This window comes from Oreochromis niloticus, linkage group LG17, assembly GCF_001858045.2.
Source record: "Oreochromis niloticus isolate F11D_XX linkage group LG17, O_niloticus_UMD_NMBU, whole genome shotgun sequence".
In the NCBI taxonomy this organism is placed as follows: Eukaryota; Metazoa; Chordata; class Actinopteri; order Cichliformes; family Cichlidae; genus Oreochromis; species Oreochromis niloticus.
In genome coordinates, this window is record NC_031981.2 from 37,417,956 (window position 1) to 37,442,096 (window position 24,141).

Genomic DNA, 24,141 nt, shown 5'->3' on the forward strand with positions numbered 1-24,141 from the left:
TTTATGGAAAGCTGTGGTCGTGGTTATTACCTTCTTCAGTAATGTGTTGAGCTACAACAGCAGCCGGCAACTTCACGTCAACAGCTCTCAGGGAAACGTAAAACACTTATACGAGGCATGTTTCCCACCATCAGTGTTATTCTGTGAGTCATGCTAACGTTGAACTCTGTGACTCGGTTGTGCAGATTCAGAGGAACTGAGACTTTTACAAACTGACATCTGTTAGTCGAGCCTCCAACAACTTTCCACTTAAAGCTGAAGAAGTCCACAGGTGAGATGGGAAGAAAGGGACATTTTTCTGCATGTAGTTTGAGATGAGCCCACATTTCCCCAAATACGTACAGCAGAGTTAAAGAGCCACCACATTTTTGGATAGTGATTCTAGATCCAACACAAGCTCTAGTGGTCTGTTTGGCAGTCCAGCATCTCTCTCCTGATGTTGAGTTTTGTTGTTTTTCATATTTTCTCTTCTGCCTGTGTGATACTTTGAAAATTAAGCATTAGTAGGGGTTTGTACCAAGCATCTCCAGTGAGAAACTGAGAACAAGAATGCTCTCAACCTTGTATCCTACTAGCTGGATATAATCAGTTAACTAACTCACATAAATTGGCTCCTGGTGATTCTGACATATTTACTGATGTCATGCCAATCTGCCTGTCAGCCTCATATTCAGTTAACAAAATGCACTTACTTACCACAGATGCCTAAACTCGGACTGATCTGTGTTTTATCTCAAACATAGCTGGTGCAATGTTTAAATACCCAGCATCACAAAAACAGCCTTTCTAAGCTACAGCTTTAAATCTGTGAATCTACTGATTCATGATTTTTGTGCCGACGCTGTTACATAAGGGCAGTGTGGGAAGGCCATGAATGGAGACAGTGTTCATGCCAGGGGCCAGAAGCGCTGAGCTTTCCTGCCAGGTGCCATCAAGGTCAAGTAAACATGCAAACACACACATATACACGCTCGATATGATGCTACTTGCTGCAGGGTTCACTTCTTAAGACATTTGCAGTAGCAGTTGAAAGTACTGTTAATAAAGTAAAAATAATCTGGGAATCCCCAAAACACCACCCTGAGCAGTCAGACACAGATGTTGCATTGGAGGCTACAGTTTGACACACAGCCTTCCTGGATGTTTGTCTGTAAAAGCAGCAGTGGAGCCTGGAGGCCTCACCCTCACTAAGGGAGCTGTTAACAAACCATCATAAGAATTTAACTGGCAGAGGATTTTATGGAGAGTCTTTAGGTTTTCAACCCTAACAGTGTTGTAACTCTGGGGGTAGGCACCGGATCCTACTTATGCCTGCATGTGACAGGAGGACAGGAGGTTAGTGAACTCTGCAGCATGGCCATTTCATTCTTTAAACTCCAGGATATTCGACACCTGGGTAAGGCCGGCCGTCCCTATCCCACGGTAAAGTTAAACCAGCAACCTGAGCCCGGAGACAGACCTCCTTCCCAGGTGAAAGCTAACCCACAAAGACAGAGATAAGTCTTTACACTTTATCTCTGATGTCAGCCCAATGTTTTAAAGTTCATGTGAAGAACATGACAGTGTCTGCAGGTGTGATGTACATGTACATGTTATACTGTAAACTCTTTGGATGTGCAAGGGTTTTATGCTGTGGACACCTGCTCTGCCAGCTGATTCGTTTCTACACCCGACCTGACGAGGAAAAGTTACACAAGGGAGAGTGTCGATTTTAGTTTGTCGGTCTGTAGAAGAACCACCGACTGCTTAACAGAGTGAAAGCGGAGAGTATATCCTTGTTTTTTAAAAACATAGCTATTGGATTTATATAATCTGAATGGATTCAGAGGTTAATGACTAAAAATGCATTCCTGTGACTGTTAAAACATGAGCCTTAAAAAAGTTTTACTCATATTTACTTTGTTATTTATCTTCCTCTCTGGATACGAGGCTCGTGGCCGCCTCTGGCTTTGTCTTTATCATCAGAATACGTTTGTCTGTTATAGTTTCCAGGGTTAAAATGCAACAAAGAGTTTGAATTATGCAGGCGGCGCAGTGACACGAGAGAATGAAATGAACTCAGAGGCCGTCACTGTGCAGTGATATGTGTTTACTGTTTGTATATGTAGAACGTGTGTGCTGATGTACATCTCTGGATCGAGAGTGTGTTGTACTTAAATATACACTTGTGCAGAGAACCAGCGTGCGTCTGTGTGACTAAACGGCAAAGAGAAAAGTGTGGGGTATAATTATAGCACCAAAGACAAGATAATGACAAAGTGCTCTGACTTTCCCTCAGTGCAATCAAAGTTTCTTCTTCCTCTCACGAGCACTTTACTTTTTTCTCTCTGCATCGTGTGTTTCACCCCTCAGGGAGAAAAAAATCAGAAAAGAGACGTCAAAGGAAAAACTGAGAAATGGGATTTCAATAAAACCCAGTGACAACTAGATTCTCTTTTCTGTTTGTTTTTTTTGTTCGAGTTTGTGATTTGTTGGCCTCAAATGCAGCAAACAAGTATTTGTTTGGGTTCAGAAGTCTTTATTATCAAGAAAATTATGCACTGTTAACTCTGCTGCTGTCAGTGTAAAGTAGAGCTGCGTGTTATCAGTCCAGTCCTGATCTTCAGATCGGTAACACTGCTAAAGCTAAGCTCTGAGATTCCTTTGGTTTTAGTGTAAGAACATGCACTCACTGACCACTTTTTTAAGCACACATGTTTAACTGCTTGTGTGACTCAGGGTAAGCAGTCTAGGACAAGCCAAATGTACAGGAAGGTTGCTAGGTTTGATTAGAACAGGAACTGAGGTGAGTGTGAAATGAAATGGCTGGAGGCAGGAAATCAGCGTCAATAGTTATTATTTTGGTAGAAAAGTGAAAATGAAATGAGATACAATTTACAAAAATAACAATAATAATAAAAACACAGTCCTATTGAGCTCATTATTTCAGTTTGTCCTTTTTGGTCATTAGTCAGGATTGCTTGTTAGTTCTGTTGGGTTTTTTTGCTTTGGTTTGGTGTTTCTCAGGAGAGAAGAATGAGTTTCTTAAACAAGAGTTTAGTTCGGTCTGGGCATAGGTTCACCATCTCCATCTGGAGAGAATCCAGGAATCTGTTCCAGTTGCTTTACACCAACACCAAAAAAAAACCTAGCCAAGATGAGGTATCAGTGTGAACATGGCAAAGGACACAACCACACGCCCCCTCTAGCTCCTGCTCCCATCAACAAGACGACCGATAGTTCAGCATGGACGTCTGCAGCCCGTCTTATTTACTAATATTCTCGATACTCAATACATGATGGGACTAATATTGTTTCTACACAAATGACATTATTCTCACGGATAATAATCCGATGACTGCAGTAGAGTACATTTTTTACAGTCACTGGTCTGAGCCCAGTCCCATCCGCTAACAGGGAGGCGGGGTTTATGACCTATACTGCAGCCAGACACCAGGGGGCGATAGAGACATTTTGGCTTAATTTTGGGGAGCTGTTAGGTCGTCCATGTTTTCTTCAGTCATTGCACCGATCACTAACCGTGAAACGGAGAGCATTCAAAATAAATATTTTTCAAAGTAAAAGAGTGCAAATGCATTTATATAAATGAAAGGAAGAAAGAAAGAAAATAAAAATAAAAAATGTTTGTTATCAGCCAATCACATGAAAGCAGCCTCGGTGCATTTAGGCTTGCAGAAAGAGTCGAGATGACTTGCTGAAGTTCAGACTGAGCACCAAGCAAACGTTGTGTTGCTGTTGGTACCACACATACTAATATGAGTAATTCAGAAACTGCTAAACTGCTGGGAATTTCCCAAGCAGCCATCTTTAGCATTTACAGAGAGTGCTTCGAAAAAGAGAAAATGTCCAGAGAGCAGCAACTCTATGGGTAAAATGTCTTGTTGATGCCAGAGGCCAGAGAAGAGGGGCCATGAAGAATAAGGGCAATTCTAACCCCACACCAGGGATCAGCAACCCGCGGCTCCGGAGCCGCATGCGGCTCTTTAGTCCTTATACTGCGGCTCCGCGTGGTTTGGGAAAATAAATTAGAAGCATTTAGCTGAAGTGTATTTTATTTATGTTAGTTCTTTTTAACTTGTAGTTCTAAATTGGAAGATTATTGTGATATTGAAATATAAATATAAAATTATATTCTATTATTTTTTCCTCGCTCAATATGCGTCACACTCGCGGAAGCCGGTATACCCGCCGAAACCCCGTGCATTTATCGAGACTTTCAACCCCAGGTAGGCCAATTATGGATCTTTGGATCCACATTATGTCAGCAGCTCCACCGTGAAATATGTTAAAGACAAACACTGCTCACGCCTCACAGACGACAGCTTACAGTCCTGCGTAAACTGACTTCGCACAGCACCGATTTGCAGACGCTGTGCGCAGAGGTTCAGGAGCAGAAGTCCCATTGTAAACACATCACGGCAGACCCGACGATGTTTGCATGAACGCGCTTTTCAGCATCTCTTTATTGAGCACTTTTCACACATGGTTGCTGTACGCATACAGCCGGCTGTAGCTTCGCAGCTCACAGCCCGACATACACCACCAACAACAACAGCAGAGAGAGCACAGACCTTAAGGCGGCGAGGCGAGATTGCGGGTGCCGCTCAGGTGCGTCCGCCTCCCCTGCAGCGGCGCTGCAGACCACACCCCTGCCGCACGCATTAACCAGGTAAAATAGATATTTAGGCAGAATTTTGCAAATATCTATTTTTCATTTTTCAGCAGCATAGTGCTTTTTTACCAATTATTTTTTAAAAGTCAGGTCAAGGCTCCAAAAGCCCAAAGGCGATATAAGGGTGGCGGCTGACAACAGTTTTTGTTTGCTACATGGATCATTTTAGTTCAGCTGGGTGTCTTTCCTTTTGTTATATTTCTTTAAGAGTTCAAAATGTGTTGATTACATAAATATAATGTAATTTTCTCTGTAGCACTTCATGGATTTCATAAGCAGCACACCTTAGTTGTTCACACAAAGGTAAAAAACAATATATACAGTGTTATCTTCATTTTAGATGTCAAAAAGTATTTGCAGCTCCCAGTGTTTTCTTTTGCGTGGAAGCCGGGTCCAAGTGGCTCTTTGGGTGTTAAAGGTTGCAGACCCCTGCCCCACACTAACGAGGTGTAACTAATCAAAGTGGCCCCTGAGTGTATTACTGACATGACACAGCTCAAATCAAAGTGGATTTTCTGTTTTTGATTAATGGTTGAGATCTTACTGCTGAGCTTGTAAATATCTTTTTTTGATTTCACAGAACTCAGACATATTTATCTCCCAAACTGGGCAACTTACACCAAAACACTCTTTATGGATAAATAGCACTACAGACCAGATAAAATATGGGAAAACTGTCCCTTTACAATTGAGACTTAACACAATAGCTACTGCTGCAGTCAGATTATAGCTGTTAAAAACTCCACTGTCAGCTACTTTTATGTAGACTAATACAAACTCATCATCTTGCAGGACTTATTCCAAGTATTTCTATTTCACTCTTTTATCTTTAGTTTTAATAATCCAGGGAAGGAAATCACAGAAAGCTGATTCTGTTCATCTGAAAGGTTAGTGGTCCCTGCCCGCTCCCAGTCTCCATCCATCCATCCATCCATCCATCCATCCATGCATCCATCCATCCATCCATCCATCCATCCATCCATCCATCCATCCATCCATCCATCCATGCATCCATCCATCCATCCATCCATCCATCCATCCATCCATCCATCCATCCATCCATCTGCGGGGGCAGCAGCCCAAGCAGAGAAGCCCAGATCTCCCTCTCCTCATCCACCTCCTCCAGCTTGTCCGGGACAACACCAAGGTTTTCCCAGGCCAGCCGACAGATATAATCTCTCCAAGCGTGTCCTGGGTCTGCCCCGGGGCCTCCTCCCAGCCTGCTCCCAGTCTGATGCCAAATATCCTTGGGCAAGGCAGTAACCCCAAGTTCTCCGATGCATCCACTGAAGTATGAATGTTAGAGAACACAAGTGTTTGTCTATGGAAAGCAACCAACAGAAAATTCAAGATATTCCCGTTTGTTCCTTGGACACCGTCACACCCAGTTCGGGATGAATCAGACATTCCATTATGACCTGAGTTCAGGTATAGCATCTCTCATTTTGCAGTATTTTAATTTTTGGCATAGATCGAAATATCTGTCAGCTGAATCACTTTTGCTGTAAAATATTCTGCTCTGAGAATCCATCGCATACAGAGACTTTAGACAGCATGAAAAACATGGCTGTGCTTTCTTCTGCCTGCAGTAGGTGCATCTCACACTTTCAGGGACTTTCCACTGCAGTATGAAAGCTTAGTGTGGAGCAGGTAATGTTAATGAGCACCTACTTTAATACACAGTTACATACAAAAGGAGACTAAAGTGGAATCACAAAACCAATTCAAGATTAGTTTTTCTAAAAATTCAAAGTGGTGAGCCAAAACCTTCTGGAAGGACGTCTGCTGGAATCGAGCTTGGTTTGAACTTGGTGTGTTCTGTGTAACCACACAATATAATTATTTTATGGTTTTAAGTAAACAAGCTTGTAATTTCAAGATCATGAAACATTTGCTTTTTGATCTCGATGACACACAAAGTCTTATTTATGCATTTCTCTAATCCATTTCTCTGCAGCCTTCTGTACTATAGCTCCTCTTTCATGCACACAGTTTATCTTCTCTGAGAGCAAAACAGAGCACTCATCTCCTTTAAATCCCTTTGTCTCTCTCTTTTCACCGCCTTTCTTCAGCCCTGTTTATATGCAGCCTGTAGAGATAGGCAGAGACAAAAAAGAGTAAAGCCTCCTCCTCTAAATCCCTTTGTCTTTAAACCCAGAGTGACTTATCCAGCTTCCTGCGCACACATCTTAGAACCCACACCCACAGCGTATGGCTGTGCTCCGGTCTGATGGCTTTACAGCAGAGGAACACTCAAGACAGCTGCTTTGGCTTTTTGCTGTGGGTGAAAGGTGTGACGCTTCTTTCAAGTCTGTGCCAGGCTCAGCTGCTGTGTTCCTGCATAATCTGGCCCAGGGTGCCAATTCCAGGGAGTGCAGGAGAGGACGCACACACACACACACACACACACACACACGATTGCAGTGAGTGGATTGCAGGGTTAGAGGTGTATCTGCAGCTGGTGAAACAGCCAGACAGGTATTATCTAGTGGCAGAGACACACCGAGACACTTTCCTCTTTTCACTGATTACATTTATTTATGAAGCAGTAAAACGACGTGTCTCCACAACACGATTAAAGTCTAATGATGTGGCCTAAAACGTCTGGTCTGAAATGTGCAACCCTACATGATGTTCAATATGAACTAATGTACAGTTTTGTCTACAACAGCCTTCTTTGCTTGTCAGAGGTGGACCCTGTTTATGAATGTCCAGTTCGACTGACACAACAAATATCATTTATTGTGGGAGGCGGGCTTCTTGTGTTGAGCCTTGTTGATTGGTCAGTTGCTTTGGTGTAATGAGTCATAGAGCACTATGTCGTCTCAAACTTTTTCGAATTAGAGTCGCTCTTTTTCACCTTTCTGATGATGACCTCATTATTTTTGTCAAACGCTCATCTGAACTGTAACTTAACTGTAACAGCTAGATTACTAGATTACCGGTCACGTTATTAGTCAACTGTACCATCCAGTCATTACCCTGGGATCTGACTATTTACTGAAAGAATGACAATTCACAGCCTGAGACTTTTTAATGTGATATTCCTCAGAAATGTGTGTGCACACAAAATGCAGCTTGAGTGTGATTATCAGGACAGAGGTCAGAGTCAAGAAGAAGGTTTGAGATGCTCATATATGGAACCGCTATTTTTTGCCCTTTCACGCAGCTTTTACACCTAAATTAAGTTTTTGGTTCACGAGTTTCTGTCGTTCAGAATTCTCCGAATCTTGATGTGGGTGTAATAAATCCTCCTATTTCAAACTTTTACATTTAACACATAACCCACTGACTTTAACCTCCTCTTAACTTTCAAATCAATTTATTTGTTCAGTCGTCAAAATTATGTCAGTAACAGAAAGGAAACCATTTCAAGTTACTACAAAAGGGCTGTTGTACCAGAATGCAGCACGTTACTGATGAAGTTTGAACAGCAGGTGATAAAAGTTTAGTCAGATTCAGGTTTCATCATTGACCCATCTTTTCATGGGTCTCTCTGCTATGTCAGTATAAAGCTGAAATGAAAGAGGATGAATGAATAGAGCTGTAAAAAACACTCCTAAAACACCAAGTATCCTTTGGCAGAATGGTATCCTCAGCAGGTACGGAGTTTATTCAACCTTTATGAAGTCTGTGAAGGTTCTCAGTCATCCAGGTCATCGTAGTGTGTCTGAGTGTGTTGCTGCAACACACAAAGAAAGAAACTGGTTCACCCGAAAGACAAAACTCCAAAACACAGACTGAACAACGTGGTGTATGCTGTACAGTGCAGTGAGGAATGCCCGGACCTCTACATTGGAGAGACCAAACAGCCACTTCACAAGCGCATGGCACAACATAGAAGAGCCACCTCCACAGGACAAGACTCAGCAGTCCATCTGCATCTTAAGGATAAAGGTCACTCTTTCGAGGATGCCAATGTTCACATATTGGACAGAGAGGACAGATGGTTTGAAAGAGGAGTGAAAGAGGCCATCTATGTCCACTGTGAGCGACCATCTTTGTACAGAGGCGGTGGTTTACGACACCAACTGTCTGCCATCTATAATCCAGTTTTGAGTTCCCTCCCCAGACGCCTTAACGCCCACTCACATCCTGGGCCATCTGACCTCAGGAATTCACATGACAAGGTGGGGCCAGGTTTCACAATGGGCTCACCCGAAACCCTGGCTGATTAGGTCCCACACCCACTTTCACACCTTGGCGCATGTGATTAGAGGATCACCAGGGGGTCCTTTGTCCCTCTTTGGGGGGATACTCCCACTGGGTTTAAATCTGGGACTCTCGGCCATTTGACCTTAGAACTGAAGAAGCTTCTCGGATGAGAGGTGAAACGTCTTCAAGCAACTCAAAGAAGTCCAGACGCTTTTCTTTGCAAACTCCTTTGACAACCTTTATGAACACCAGATACCTGGGATAAAAGTTTCCCTATAAAAAGCCTTTGTTTTGTCATCTTGAAACACCTCCTTCCAGTCAGTTATTTTCTGGCATTATCTAAGTTAACTTCCACAGCCATAAACAGTACATGTTTAAACTGCCAGTGAAACCTGATCAAATCTGCTGTTTGATTATTTTTTTCCTCCTGGAAAAGCTGCTCTCTGTGCTGCTGTGGACCTCACAGGGGTTTCATCTCAGGCTTCTTTGTGCTGTACTCGACTTTCTCAGAGACTTTCACAGAATCTGAGCCACAGAATTTAAGATGTTTTCTCGGGACATTTAAATTCTGCCGTCACTGCTGAGGAAATCTAGGAAAGAGCAAGAATTCATCGGTTTTTTTGGTCCTCTTTTAACACAGTGCTGCTCATAGTTCAATCCAACATATGCATCTCTTCAAATAGGTCATTCCATTCAAATAAAAAGGATTTCAAGCAAAAATGTAAATATAAATGCACCTATCAGCCAGCGCTAACCAGTGAAGTGAGTGAAAACATGGATCCTGACACTCAAGTGGAAGCTACTCTGACATGTCAGCTGACCGGTGCTCCACACCGAGCACAGAAAATGTGAGAAAAAAGTGAGACACCAACACAGAGATAACAAGCCTTTTCAAAAAATATACTATTAAGCTAACAGGTAGTTTAAACCTCAAAATGCGATGCAAGAAACATTTAAATAGAATTTTACTAACACACTGCTTGTACATCAGTGACAGCCATTCCCAGGTAGCATCTAACAAATAGCTCCTGTGTGGCTGTGCTGAATGGAGGCGTTCCAAAAAAAGAGGCGAAACAAAGAGCATGATAGAGACACGGAAAAGGAGCATAAGAGAGTCTGAAGGGAAAGAGATTCAAAGGAACAACACAAGCAGATCATAATGGAAACGGTAGATTGTAACATGCATTCTTCATAGTATTCATTGTTTAATTCTGTTTCACTCTCTTAAAATGAACACATCAATCTGGGAAATGACATTTTTTGTGGTGCCATCCCCTTGAGCCCCTCTAGCGAGCTGAGTTCTTGGACTTTGGATTTATATGCTGAATGGATTGGTACTTACTTCAACTCTTACTGAGTGCTTATTACAAGCCTCATTCACACACACACTAATGCAATACTTGATTCTATGCCTAAGTGCCTTTTCGAACATTAACACACACCCACGGGTCAGGACTTGCCAAGGACGCCTCACAGCCTGGAGGAGCTGGGGATTGAACCGCTGACCTTGTGGCCACCTTCATCCTCCTGTTTAAAAACTATAATTACAACCATGCATATCTGAACTGTTCGGCTTTCAACTTAATGTTGATGAGAAGAAGTCACAGACAAACCAGGAAACCTGCATAACTCTGAACGAGTATATTTTTTCCTATCAGACTGTCCTGTTACTTTTGGACAAACCCATGTAATCGGTTTTCTGGCAGCAGAAATGGCACAAAGTTTGTAGTAACAACAAGAAAATAATTCTCTAACTTTTAGTAGAAGTAATCCTGGCATCTGGACTTTGGTGATGTCAGTGGTGGATATGGATGTGAGTAGGAGACGATGGCAGTGCGATTAAGGCAAACTAATGTTTTAAGCCCAAACAGAAGTATGGATCATCAAAACAACTTGAAACATCTGAGTATCCTTGGATCGCTCAGCACACACACAATGAACACACATAGACGATGTTAGCTGAGTCATTCCTTTTACTATGGCACAGATCTGAGCATCCTTTTCCACCAGCCTCAAGTCTGATTTCTGATTCAGCAATAATGAGTGAGCTGGGCTCTGGCTCTGTTATAACTGCCTCTGTGAGCCAGCCTGTCATTACTGGTTGGAGGTTAAAAAGGAAGAAGGATCATTAGCAGGTTTCTTTACTGTATTTAGATTAAATCTGACCACATGTGTGGCCACATTAAATGACTTTATTACATTCAGCATCTGATTTAAATTGTGGTTAATAAAAGTAGCCCTGAGGATTCACAGCTTAGCTTTAAAATAACGTATTCTAAAAACACACAGGTTCAAGTCACAAAGACGAGGGTGTCATTGAGCTTTTGGAAGTCTCAGCGAGACCTTGTAGCTCCCTGCCTTCTGCGCCTCCAGGGCTCAATAAGAGGGAAGTTAAGCCCTGAATTAAACACTTGACTTCAGATTTATTTAAAGTGAGCTTTTTTGTAAGAGAACCAGCGAGCATGTATTAGCTGAAAGCAAAAACACCCAAAAAGAAAAGAAAGGCGAGGAGAGAGAGGAGTGCAGATTATTACAGAGTAGCATATTAAAGGGCTGCAAGGAGCTGAGTGGGTAAATGAGAATACTGCAAGGGAAGCTTTCATTTACTTTTGTTTAATAAACTCTGGAGCTGTGTATTAAAAGTGACGCTGTGAAATTATAGATATGAATATGTGTAAATCTCTACATGCAAATAATGACAGTAAAGCTGCAGGCCTGTCAGCAGTGATGCTGGTGTGTGCAGGCTGTGTTTGCCAGTCAAATATGAATCATACCTCAGACAGCACGGCCTGCTAACAGAACAGTCTGAGGACAGGACAGTTACATGGATCCTGTCATATTACTGTATACATGATGTTGTTCACTAGCAAGGATGCCACCTATTTAAACTGTTCCCAATATTTTGAAGTTTCATTAGATTTTCTGCATTTCCATTTCTATCATTTCTATCATGCAGCAGTTAAAAATAAAAACAGATAGAAACACGCCTACAGTCTGTGTAAACCTGCTACTGTCACTGTGAATAAATGCATGAGGTCGCTGCGTAGCCACCGTGTAGGCTGCAGCTTGCAAAGTTTATTTTTTGTAAAACTGGATTACAGATGCATGCACTAAAAACACAAAGTGACATTTTTAGATTTATATGAGTCTTACATTTGTTATTTCTATTTATGATTCTTTTTTTTTGCTCGACGCCCAAGACTGTCTCTCTCACACACACAGACACACACACACACACAGACACACACACACACACACACACAGACACACACACACACACACACACACAGACACACACACACAGACACACACACACACACACACAGACACACACACACACACACACACACACACAGACACACACACACACACACACACACAGACACACACACACACACACACACACACATGCCTCTCTTTGACTACTGACCCCAAGCACCCTGCTAAAATTTACCCTAGCTGCACTAAAAGCCTCCTCTACACAGAAATATATCAATGGTGCTTCACATGAGTGAAAACGTGGAAAAATCAACTAATGCTGGGCCCATGTGCACCTGGTCTAATCTTAGCTGTCCAGCAAACCGTTTAAATTCCTGCTGTATGCTTTTAAAAGGTCCTGGGTGATAAATGGCCAACAGTGAAATGAAACGGAGAGAGGGAGAGGATGAGGGACGGATAGGGCAGCCTGAGACAGCACGCGGCAGAACACAGTGAATAAAGGACAACAGGAAGTGTGAGACACTGGTCGGGGTTAGCGGCAGAAGAAAGAGGCAGGCAGACAGGCAGTGATAGATGGTAGGACATTGATCAGAGAACAGAAGAGGAGCAGAAACTATCCAATCTATCAGCCTGATAGCATCACCTCCAGCAGTGTCCTCCTGTCATGCTCCTCTCCTCAGTGACTGCACTGCTGGCAGGTCGGCTCAACCACGAGAGCCACAGCTGCACAAAATGTGGATCTCCACAGTGCTCCAAAATATGCCTGATTTAGTTAAGACTACATACTGTAAAGTGTGTACACTTTCCATCCTTTACAACCATTTTTTGAACATTAAGTTGTTGAATTGATTTTCTACCTTCGAGGCACTCATTGGTTTCAGCTCACTTGCTTGAGATTGGTAATCCATCACAGTGAACATCGAGGCACAGTTTCATTATCACAGCAAGCAGTGTTTCTCTGAAAGTTCTCCTCACTGATGCAGGCTGTTTGAAGTCAAGAAGACTCACACCTGTGCAGCCACACTCGCTGGTTCAGCTACGGCCTGCTTCACTTGCTGTAGCTTCCAGTTTTCTGATGAAAACTAAACCTACTGATGATACACCGTCAGTATTTGTAGCAATAAGGCGGACAGGAATGTTTCCAGAGAAAAAGTTACATTTGGATTCCAAGAAGGTAAAATACTCAAATTCTAACTTTAGATAAAGTATGTGAATTTCAGGAGCGGGACCACGCCTCCAAACACGCCCCTTCCCCTCCCCACACAAGCTGTTCGTCTCGTGTTCATGCCCCAGCCTCCCTGCACTTCTCATTAGTACATGAGCACCTGCCAGGCCCCAAACTCAATTCATGTTTAAGCTGTTCACCTTTATCTACTAAAAACTCTATGTGGGCTAACCCAGCTAGTGAGATTAACCAGATCCTTCATTATGCTAGCCAAGTAACGCCACATGTCTGACAACATGTTACTGACTATTTGTCTGTATCTGTCAAGGTCTATTCCTCGTACTCATCAAAAAACAAGCCACTGGTGGACTCACATGCTTCAAACTTTACTGGTAATTAAAGAAAACAATTCTAATCCAGTGATTACTAAGTATTCCAGTGATGTTTGTAGTTATATCCAATATCCAAAAACATAGCTAATAGTTCATTTCTTTTTAAACCAAGCAAATTTGTTACAAGAGGGTGTCATTGCCCCGCTTCAAGCCCCTTCCAGAGATTTGTGCCAGGTGTCAGATCTGTGGTGTGCTAACCCCTAAACTATAGAGCCACTGGTAGGGAACAATCATAAGAGGGTCAGTTTCTCTCTTGCTGGCAGCACATGCAGAGTTCAGCTTTGAGAACAGTATTACTGACAGAGTGTGACGTCCAGCACTCCTCCACCAACCTGGCTGTACTCAGTTCTGTGTACATGCACGTCTGTTTAAATTAAGAGGTGACCACACCTTTCAGGTTGCAGTGCCTAAACTCTGCAGCAGCCCTCCTCAGCTCATCAGGTTGGCTGAATGAGTTTGTTTAAAATTAAACACATTTTTGTATGTTAGCATTTCCTTTCCTCTTGCATCCATTATATTTCGGTTATACTTTATCTGTACGCTGCATTCTCTTTAATGCATGTTTATCCAAACTGGAGCATTTTTTAACCGTGTGTTTGAAGAAGCACACAGACACAAGTGAAGATTCATCTGAGAGGGACAGACTGAACTAGACCGAGTGCTGAACTTTATTATTTATTTCTTCTACTTTATGGGTTGTTTGAGAATTTTAGACTTTTGAGGTCAAAATAATAGCCATCACTGCCGAATCCTTCTCCTTCTGTGAGAATTAACTGTGCACAGATTGTAGCAGTTTTCACAAGACTCATTTTTACATGAAATAAAAAAATGTCACAAAAACTTATAAGAATATTCCATAGCTGGTATTAAAGTTAGCAATTACTTTGTTAGTGTCATCATTTTAAAACATTTGCTTTTCTCTGGTCCCCCTTCAGTATAGCTTATGAACGCAGCACTTTTTGGCAGCTACATTTAAAGTGCTGCCAAAAGCTTCTTTTTACCCTTGAATTAAAAAGCTCTCTGGGTGATCGGAAATCATAGCAAACATAGCATATGCTCAGGAGTAATGTGCAAAACCACTGATATGGTTTGATTCATTTGATTGTACCCCTCCCTTTGCTTGTAAAGTCATTCATATGGTAGGCGTCTTCCTCTATTTTATGTCCTTTGCTTCTTTAATTGTAAGCATAAACTAGCTGACGAGGCTGAGGCCTGTGTCTGCATCTCCTTCTGATTTTTCCTGTGTCAGTCTCTTCACTGTAAACTGTCCAGTAAAACTCGAGTCATTAAAATGGCATCACATTATATGCTTTAATTTCATGCTGGCAATCACACTGTTATAGCAGGCAGCATGCGATCAGATGGTCGTCATTCTGTAAAGCGTTTTAAATCGTGAAAAATGAGATGAAGCAAGGTTTCACTGGCTGGGACAGACACTGACAGCACTGTAATAGTCTCACTGTTTATGGGATGTGTAAAAAATACTGCAGAAAAGAGCTTATAGTAGGAGTTTGTCATTTCATCGCTGTCCTTGAAAAGGGTAAATTGTGAGACCTGAGGAAAAACCTCTGTCCTTTCTTGTGATTTATTGTCTGCTCTCATTTATGATACACTCAGGATGACTTTATCACCTGAGGCCGGCAACATTTCCTGACCAAGAGAATCATCAACGGCCATTATACTGAGCTTTCACAAACAGTCAGGTGTTTCCTCAGGTCCTGATGTAAAGACTGAGCATCAATCCTGTATGGGCACAGTCAGTTAGAAAAGCAAAAACCTGCCTTCTAAACATGCAGGCAAAAACAAATATGGGCCTTCTTCCACTGCGTTCTTCAGGTGAAAACCAGAAAAGGAGTAAAATACAAACGTGAAAACAGATGCAGGTGGTGAAAAGTAGCTGACAAGGGCGCTTATGGAAGTGAGATAGCATCCTACCTGTGTGGGGTTGTAGAGCTCCTGCAGGGCATTGCGGGATCCTTTCCTACAGCAGCCTTCCACCATGAAGGGGTTCCTCCGCATGACTGGAAAACAGATGATGCTCCAGTAAGAATGGAGGACATTCAGACTTATTGCAGCTGGAAAGTTCTGACACAGCAATCATGTTGACAGCATGCACTGCAGAACAGACGCCATCCTATACAACACATATCGTTTGGGTTGGATTACTTTTCGTGCAGATATCAGTGTGAGAACGCCAACCACTGTTCCTGACACTTGAGGCTGGCTGCAAGCGAGAATTAATCCCTGTTAACATCCATCCTTTCTATACAGTCTATGATCAACCACATAGTTGCTCAGCGGCTGTGACTGTGGCCACATGTGGTAATTACACAATAGTAATGCCTTTTATTCCTCACACTGAATACGAGTCTCTCTATATCCAAGGGGGCTCTTATCCTTTCACTGATGAAAGATTAAATTCCAGCTTTCCTTTATTTTTTACTCCCTTCCTTGAATATACCACATTTGGAAGCATCGCCTTGAACAACCAACTGCTGCAAGTGGCAAGCAGAAAGCTACAGGGATAAATAATGAGAGCAGTGACTATATGCCAAGGGCAAAGCCACAGTTCAGTGTTTATTTGGCTGGATCTCAGCTCTTTATACAACTCGATACAGAGCAGTAGCTGCTGGCACCGGCTCAGTGGGAGCAGCCAGCGCAACACTTTGCCTCCGCCAGCACACTCTCTCCAATTACTCTGGACGGAAAAGCGCACAAGAACGGCGCAGGATCAACAGGAAAGGAAACGAACCACTAACGAGAAAGCCGAGGGTTTAATAGCACTTCGTTCTGCACGTCATCGTGTTCGTGGATGAATGTGTGTTCTTGCCATCAGGAAAGCTAACGATGAGAATAACAAGAGATGTGCATTCGTTTCTACAGCGAGTTTCCATCCTTGAATCAGGTTTCACTGCATGTTTGCCAATCACAAAGCAACAAAGTAGGATTATATGTGGACAACAGATTATTTTGTTTACGTTTAAAGCATATTGATACTGTCCAACGATCAGCTGATCGGGGGTTAAAATAAAAGCCAGACCTGTTTCTAAACAGACTTCTTATGGGTTAAAATCTACGATAATTATATGAAAACAAAAGCATGCATCTGCAGTCAAACACACAGTTTTATATACACTGTATGTTTGAAATGGATGGACTACAGGCCTACTGCACACAGGCCACAGGGCTCAGAGGCTGAGGAAGTCCCAGAAAGACAGAGGCGCTGCAATAAAGAGGAACAAAGTCCAAAGGGATGAAAAAGACAAAATTACCAGAGAGACACAAAAGACATAAAATACACTAAAAGAAAACCGAGAGACACAATGTGATTACAGACAAAATCACAAAAATCCTGCTGCAAAACACACAAGAGAGACAAAAAGAGACTAAATGGCTACAAAGTGCAGCGACTGGACCACAAAGAGATGCTATCTCGTTTTGTGAATCTGTCAGTTTTGCGCATGACATGGAGGGCGTGGCTTCTAATTAATCCTTTGATTAATTATCAGTTATTGGTTAATGATTCAGGATCAGAAGCCAGTTAAACACCTTTGTCCTATTAGACCTACACTTTATGAGTGTGTGTGTCTGTGTGCTCATTTTGCCAGTTGGACGTGCTGCAAATTTGCAAATCTGCCGTGCAGAGCTGATAATGTCAAAATGGATATTTGCTCATCTGCACAGCATCTAGCAAATCTGTTGACCGCAAACATGTAAATCTGTCTCTGCGCTGTAGCCTGTGTAAACAATATCTGATGAAGATGTTGTTTGCGAGTGTCATTGTTATTATTATGAATATTATGTAGTTATTTATTTTTCCTGTTGCGTGGAGAACTTTCCTTCAGGACTGATTGAGGGGCGTGTCCTCTCTCTCGTCCTCCGCGTCAGAAGAGCATCAAAGCAAAAAGCAGAAAAGGAGACTCTTGATTTTTTCAAATCCTGCTTAAAAATTGAAGAATTGGGTGTGATGGTTGGAACTGAGCACAGATCTACCCTGGATCCTTGTAAGAGACGTGTAATCCCTCTGTTCACATGAATCCTTTGACAGAACCCTAGGGAGTGAGCTGGGTGCTTGTTAGTGTAACGAGCCCCAGCAGACAGCAATGACCTTCAAACACCAAAGGGAATGCTAGACAGGGAGAGGAGGGATGCCTTTACACACGCTATGTGCAATTAACCATGCACAGACACACACGAGAGCGTGATTGATAATAGTTTTGCTAAAGCTGGTCTTTAATGATGCAGTTCAGCACTCCGTCCTGCTGTGGACGTTGTAAATAGGCAATTAATGCTGGCTTGGAGAACAAAAGCTCGCAGCACAATAACGCAGTTGCATAGTATTTGCCTTTTAGGCATGCTTTCACAGGCCAGCTCAAACCCAGTACATACACATCTCTAGCACCAGTGGAAGTCAGTACAAGCTGAATCAGCAGACGGTTGGCCACTGCTGATTGCTGTGGACACAGCCCTGAGGTGGGTCTCAAGGTAATAAGGATTTAGTGTCTGTGTGGGTGTGTGATTGCACTGTGTTCACTGACAGGTTACACAGCTGGGGTGATTCTTATCCACAAGCACCAGTGGACCCAGTGCTAACTAGAATGGATGCCATAATAAATCAGGCATCGGTAACAGTCACTACAATTGAAAAAGAGCTTTGCTTGAATAGACATAAATGAGCTAGTGTTATTGCGGGGACCTTTCACTTGTTACTTCACATAAGAGCACAGTTACACATGTAACAAATTTTATTTACTGCCTCGGTGAAAATGATTGTATATCTAAGCACATGCTCTTTGACAAATGGATGCAATAAAATAAAAGAGGAGGCTGAAAGCAACCACAAACAGCACAGCAAAAAAACACGAAGGTGAAAAAACCTGAGACAAACCAGTGAATCAATGAAAGAAATGATTTTAATTTTTAATAACGTGGATATTAGTTAATATGTAGAAAGATATAACGTTATTATCATGTTATATCAATAGATACAACGTGACCACAAAGAAGCTACAGGGAGGATGAAAATATAATACAGCATTTAAATAAATCCAGTAAAAGCCATTAAAGTGCATTAGTTATATGTATAACAGAAAAAGATGTATAACAGAATCTGACCAACTGTCATATATATATATATATATATGTATATATATATATATATATATATATATACATATATATATATACATGTATGTATATATATATATGTATATATATATACATATATATATATACATATATATGTGTGTCAGAGGCTGGGGTCTATCACAGCAGGTGCAGGCTGTGTAAAGATGCCCCTGAGACAATCCAGCACATAACAGCAGGGTGCAAGATGCTAGCAGGCAGGGCATACGTGGAACGCCATAACCAAGTGGCGGCCATAGTGTACAGAAACATCTGTGCCAAGTATAACCTGGAAGTCCCGAGGTCAAAATAGGAGACGCCCCCAAGGGTGGTGGAGAATGACCGAGCTAAGATCCTGTGGGACTTCCAGATACAGACGGACAGAATGGTGGTGGCTAACCAACCGGACATAGAGGTGGTGAATAAACAGAAGAAGACGGCCGTAGTGATCGATGTAGCGATACCAAATGACATCAACATCAGGAAGAAGGAACATAAATATGGAAGCTGCTAAAATCAACTGGAATGAACTGTTATATTCAGCCTACGTGTTTCCATTTTTAAGGTAAAACTAATTTCTCTGTAGGTTTGTGCAAATGAGACCACCCTGGAGAAAGAAGTGAGAGAAAAGCTCATCTTTCTAAATCCCTCACTTGGTGCGGAACTTGCCCCAAGCACACATACAGACACACAAACCATAATGTACAAGTTATATTAAATCTGTCCACATAGGCCTTATCTCTCTGCTCTGATGCCTCCAGGCATCATATACACAGCCACCAAGCACAGATGTACTAATGAACTTTTTAATCTGCCAGTATTCCTGCATGTGGTCTGTTACCTTGAAGTAATGGTTCAGCGCATGAAGGCCCTGGGACTGGTGCGACAAGGCTGAAAACCAGCTTCCAGAACTCTGCATGTAATCCAGTCAACAGGAACACAAGGTCACCTCTACCAGTACCTGGCTCCTTAATTGGTGGGAACTGAGCTGAACCTCCACCATCACCTGCACCAGCTGGCTGGATGCCTGAGCTCTGGAATCAGGTAAGGTCATGGGAAAGCAGAACCTTATTCATTTCCTCAGTGCTGACAGTATTGATTGTGCACCATCATAATGTACACTCACACACACACACACACACACACACACACACACACACACGCGCACACACACGATGTGGATGCCAATAAGCTTTCAGACTCCCAGATTCTCAGCGTACTGGTGAACATGTACATTTCTAATGCCACATTTCGAATGCTACAGCTAGCAGAGCATGTTAAAAATGCAGGACCCCTGCATGTGTTTGAACGAGATACTTGACATTTAACGGCAATGGTTTGTTTGTATAAACAAACATGTATAAACTTTGACAATAACCAGATCTTCAGCTCTGCTTCTTACCCTTTGTTTGTAAACATTTCTGATATGTACAGTTTGCTTTTAACAGTTCCATCTCATATTGTACAGTACATGTGGATGTTAGTGAATTACTAAGTAAAGTAAATCCTTGGTTATTGATTAGCTGTGTGGTGCATCAGCTGTCACATATATACTGGCACTCTGCATGTCACACAGCTGCAAAGTTTTCTCCTATCTCTTCAAGCTGTTACAATTTCTTCTTCTTCTTCTTCTATAATAAAGGGTTACCGGGGCTCACCCCGCACCAGGCCTGGGCAGGGAGGTGGCCCACTGTTGCAAGCAATTCAGTGCGTGCACCACTGCAGTGATATCTCGGTCCAAAACAATAAAGGTACAGAAATAGTGTTGGATTGTTTTTTCTATCTGGCCAAAGCTGAAAATACTGGAGCCAATTCCTGTCGATTAGTCTATGGCAGATTATCACAATAATTTAGGTCTGCAGCTACTGATGATTTTAGTCATTGAGTACTGTATTGATTATTCCATTGATTAATTGAATAACCAGTTAAAATGTACTTTAAAAAATAGCCTTTACTCTGTCTTCATGAAATGGTTTCTTACATTAGTTCCAACAGTATCTCCTGGATGAGGTCAAGCTTTAGCTTTACCTCTGTGGGCTACACTCTGTGTGTGCAGACAGACTTCAGCTCCACATTAAACTACAACAACTGTGTGTAAATCTCAGGCTTAGGTAAAAGCACTGTAAGAATGTTTGTGTGACTTTGAGTGCTTTGAGTACTTAAGTGCTCCACTTGAGAGCATAAGGTCTAAACTACAAGTGGTAAATAACTTATATAGTTTCTAGTGTATATGATATGGCATATAAGCAGCAGTCTACAGCTGTGAGATAGTGCTTTCTTCTTCTGTAGCTTAAGGACATTGCCTCATTTGGCCTCTGCTCTCCGGGGATCTGGGCAGAACATGCTGAGCCATTAAGATGCTATTTCACTTTCATTTTCCTTGAGATGCAGTTCTTCTAAGTCTGCTGTCTCATCAAGCATGAGTCAGTGAACTTAAAACTGTTCTGGGTTAAAAATGTGCTTTTAAATCAAACCCCAGCCACGATCTGATAGCTCCTTCACCCAGCTGAGAGTTTGTTCAGACGCCTTGGAACTTCGAACTGGTTTGCTTTACAGAGTCAATCCAGCCACACCGTTATTTAAATGTATACTTTTCTACTATAGTTCCTGTTTTTCATCTTTTTCTTTGACATATTAGACAATAAATTGCTGGTAGATTTTAATAGTTGGTGGTTGCCATATTTTGGTATTGCTAGTCACAACGATCCCTTCTCCAGTCCCTCTTGCTAGTAGTTTTTAGATCATCCACTCTGTGTTCTTCTCAAACTGGCATTGCTGGCTGAGAACTGGTGTGCGATAAGGCACCAGCTCCAAACTGGCACTTTAATTCCTTGTGATACATGAAGTGTTTTTTAGAGCCAGGATTGAATGTACTGGTTAGAAGCAGCTGAAACCCATCAGAGGTACTGAGGCAGACTGAGACATAGCTCCGCTTCCACCACTGACATGGTTCCTGCCTCCTCCTCATTCAGTAACACTCCCTCCCCTGCCAGCCCAAATGGCAGCAGCCCACGCAGTCTCCAGCGTTACCTCGAAACTAAGAGACGCTCTGCGCACTGAACAAACATCCATACGCACCACGGATAAAGAGTGCACACAGCATTCAGCATTCTGTCACATGCCTTCTCCTCTCCTCCTCTTTGCTGTCACCATCATCCCACTGGTGAAAATGCTCCAAAAATGTTCTGATTTCAAGTGTGTGCTCTTGTAAAAGCAAGTGGAGAAAAAGCCAAATCACTGAAAGTATTCTCAAGTAAAAAGAAATGTTTCCATGCTGCTTCCTGAGGAACAGCTTTCTAAAATAAGCAACAAAAAACAAACTCATTTCACAATTTACTGAAAAGACAGAACAAAAGACTTGCTAGTAAAGATGTTTTTGTCTGAAAGTACCATGGAGCGATTTCTCAGCCCGGTGACAGGATTTAATAGACTGTCAGCAGAGACAAACATGAGAGTGCTCAGAATGGTGTATGCTACTGTACATGAGTAAATAATGTGCCTTTTGAAGATCAGAACTATTCATGTATATGTACTTTTATTTGAAATGGGCTTTCATAACCCTGTCTGTTCAAACTGAAACTGGTTTAATCTCTGAAAGGCAAAGACTAAGAGTGAAAAGGGAGATGAAAAAAAGGTTGAGATTCATTTTTAAATGATATTTCCATCTTAGTTTTTGTACATTTGGAAACTTTCACTTCACATATAGTTGTGTTTTGGTTTTATAATGTGCTGAAAAATCAAGTTAAAGCACCTCATGTGTACTCATATTGTTTTAAGTCCTGTTGTTTTTTTTTTTGTTTTTTTAAGTTTACAGCTCAAAACTATCTGCTCTTTAAGTGTGACGTCATTAGCTGCTTCTGGGTCCTAAACTCCGTCCACTTCAGGTCCCAAAGTCAAACGAACACTGCAGCATCACTGAGAGTTAAAAACTGTCTAAATTCTTTCATCTGTAATAAAACAATCAGCGTTGCTGCTTTACCAGGTGTAACAATTAAGTTTAACATCCAGGCATCCATGAAAACAGAATTTATTACATTTAACAGAGTTAGAAGTTAGCAGGAAGTTAGCTCGCTAGCTTCCACCTAAACATGATATAGCATGTTCTGACTGAGAGATTTCTGACACATTCAAACGTACAGCTCTGCTATCACTTCCAACATAAATGAAGACAGAAAACTAAACAGCAGTGACGTTTGTAGGGTTACTGAAGTTGGGCTAGCTGCTATATAATGATGTGCTCTCAGGCCTCCTAACGTGTAACATACGGACGATTTGTCGTTGGTGTGTTAGACGTTGGGATGAGAACATATTGTTACTATACTGCTGCATGGGCTGGGCTGTAGTTACATCATAAGGTTTAAACTGAGCTTTAAAATGAACAGTGGGAATAAATCCCACAGAGGCCGACGGCGATCACTGCCTTTTTTAGGGGCTTGTTCATGTGAACTAGAATAAGATACAAAGCATTAAAACATGTTAAAAACACACCAGCCTTAATAAACACAGTAGTTTGGGCCCAGAAGCAGGGTTCATATGTCATCACTTAAAGACAGGATAGGACCAAAAGTCTATCAGTAAACAAATTCTAGACTAGAAGATGCCTGTTTTAAAATAAAGGCCTAAAAAAAACATGTAAAAATAATGCTAATGAAAAAAAGCTCACTTTTTTCAGTTTAGGTTGTAAGGAAATGAGGTGTTATTTTTCTGCCATTTTTATTATTTCATTTTACTATTTCTAGTTTCATTATTTTGTTATTACTATTGCATCATAATCATATAACAAGCATTTGCATTGACGCATTTATTAATAGTGATATTGCATTTAGATGTTTAAACATATTGGCACCCAATTAAGCTTTTATTACAGGTGCAGTTATAACTACTTTAAACTGTTGAGTTGAATTTATAATCTTAAATGTTTATATGCAGATGGCATGGTGAAAGAGTAACTCTGTGCCAAAATAAGACAGGAAGTTACATGTTTTTGAAGTTACATGCTTTGCAGGAAGTGAAACCGAAACCAGAGTCTGAGTGAAAGTTAGTCTGAGGAGCAGTTTCGATGATGCTATTATCTTTTATACTTTTATGTCTTTTGATTAAGCTTTTAGTAGAGGTTCTTGATGAAAACATTTATTCAGTAGAGTACACATACATAGTTTCGGTTCGGTTATTACATACACGAGAGCGGCTTCTGTCTCTCTGTCTGGGGAGAGGTCAGGAGATAGTCGGCGAGGTGAAATGGGGTGCGATTGTGGTTAGCACATAGACACACACGTAACCACACACACACACACACTTAGAGGGAATCATTTGTAGGTGAAAGTTTAAGCATGTTTTGCTAGGGTTGCAGTTTTAGGTTGGTGTACGTGACTGTTTGATGAAGAAGCAGGTGCACGATGCGAGAGCTGAGCGGG

The 24,141-nt window shown here is 41.7% G+C and overlaps 1 protein-coding gene across 2 annotated transcripts in view; it reads right to left on the minus strand.

Moving 5' to 3' along the window:
* chst11 (carbohydrate (chondroitin 4) sulfotransferase 11) overlaps positions 1–24,141 on the minus strand; it is an 85,602-nt gene that overhangs the window by 13,112 nt on the left and 48,349 nt on the right. For both annotated transcript variants that reach the window (XM_005475587.4, XM_003449783.5), the window contains exon 2: positions 15,539–15,624. In XM_005475587.4, the coding sequence (XP_005475644.1) occupies positions 15,539–15,624 (86 nt within the window). The remainder of the gene's footprint in view (positions 1–15,538; positions 15,625–24,141) is intronic.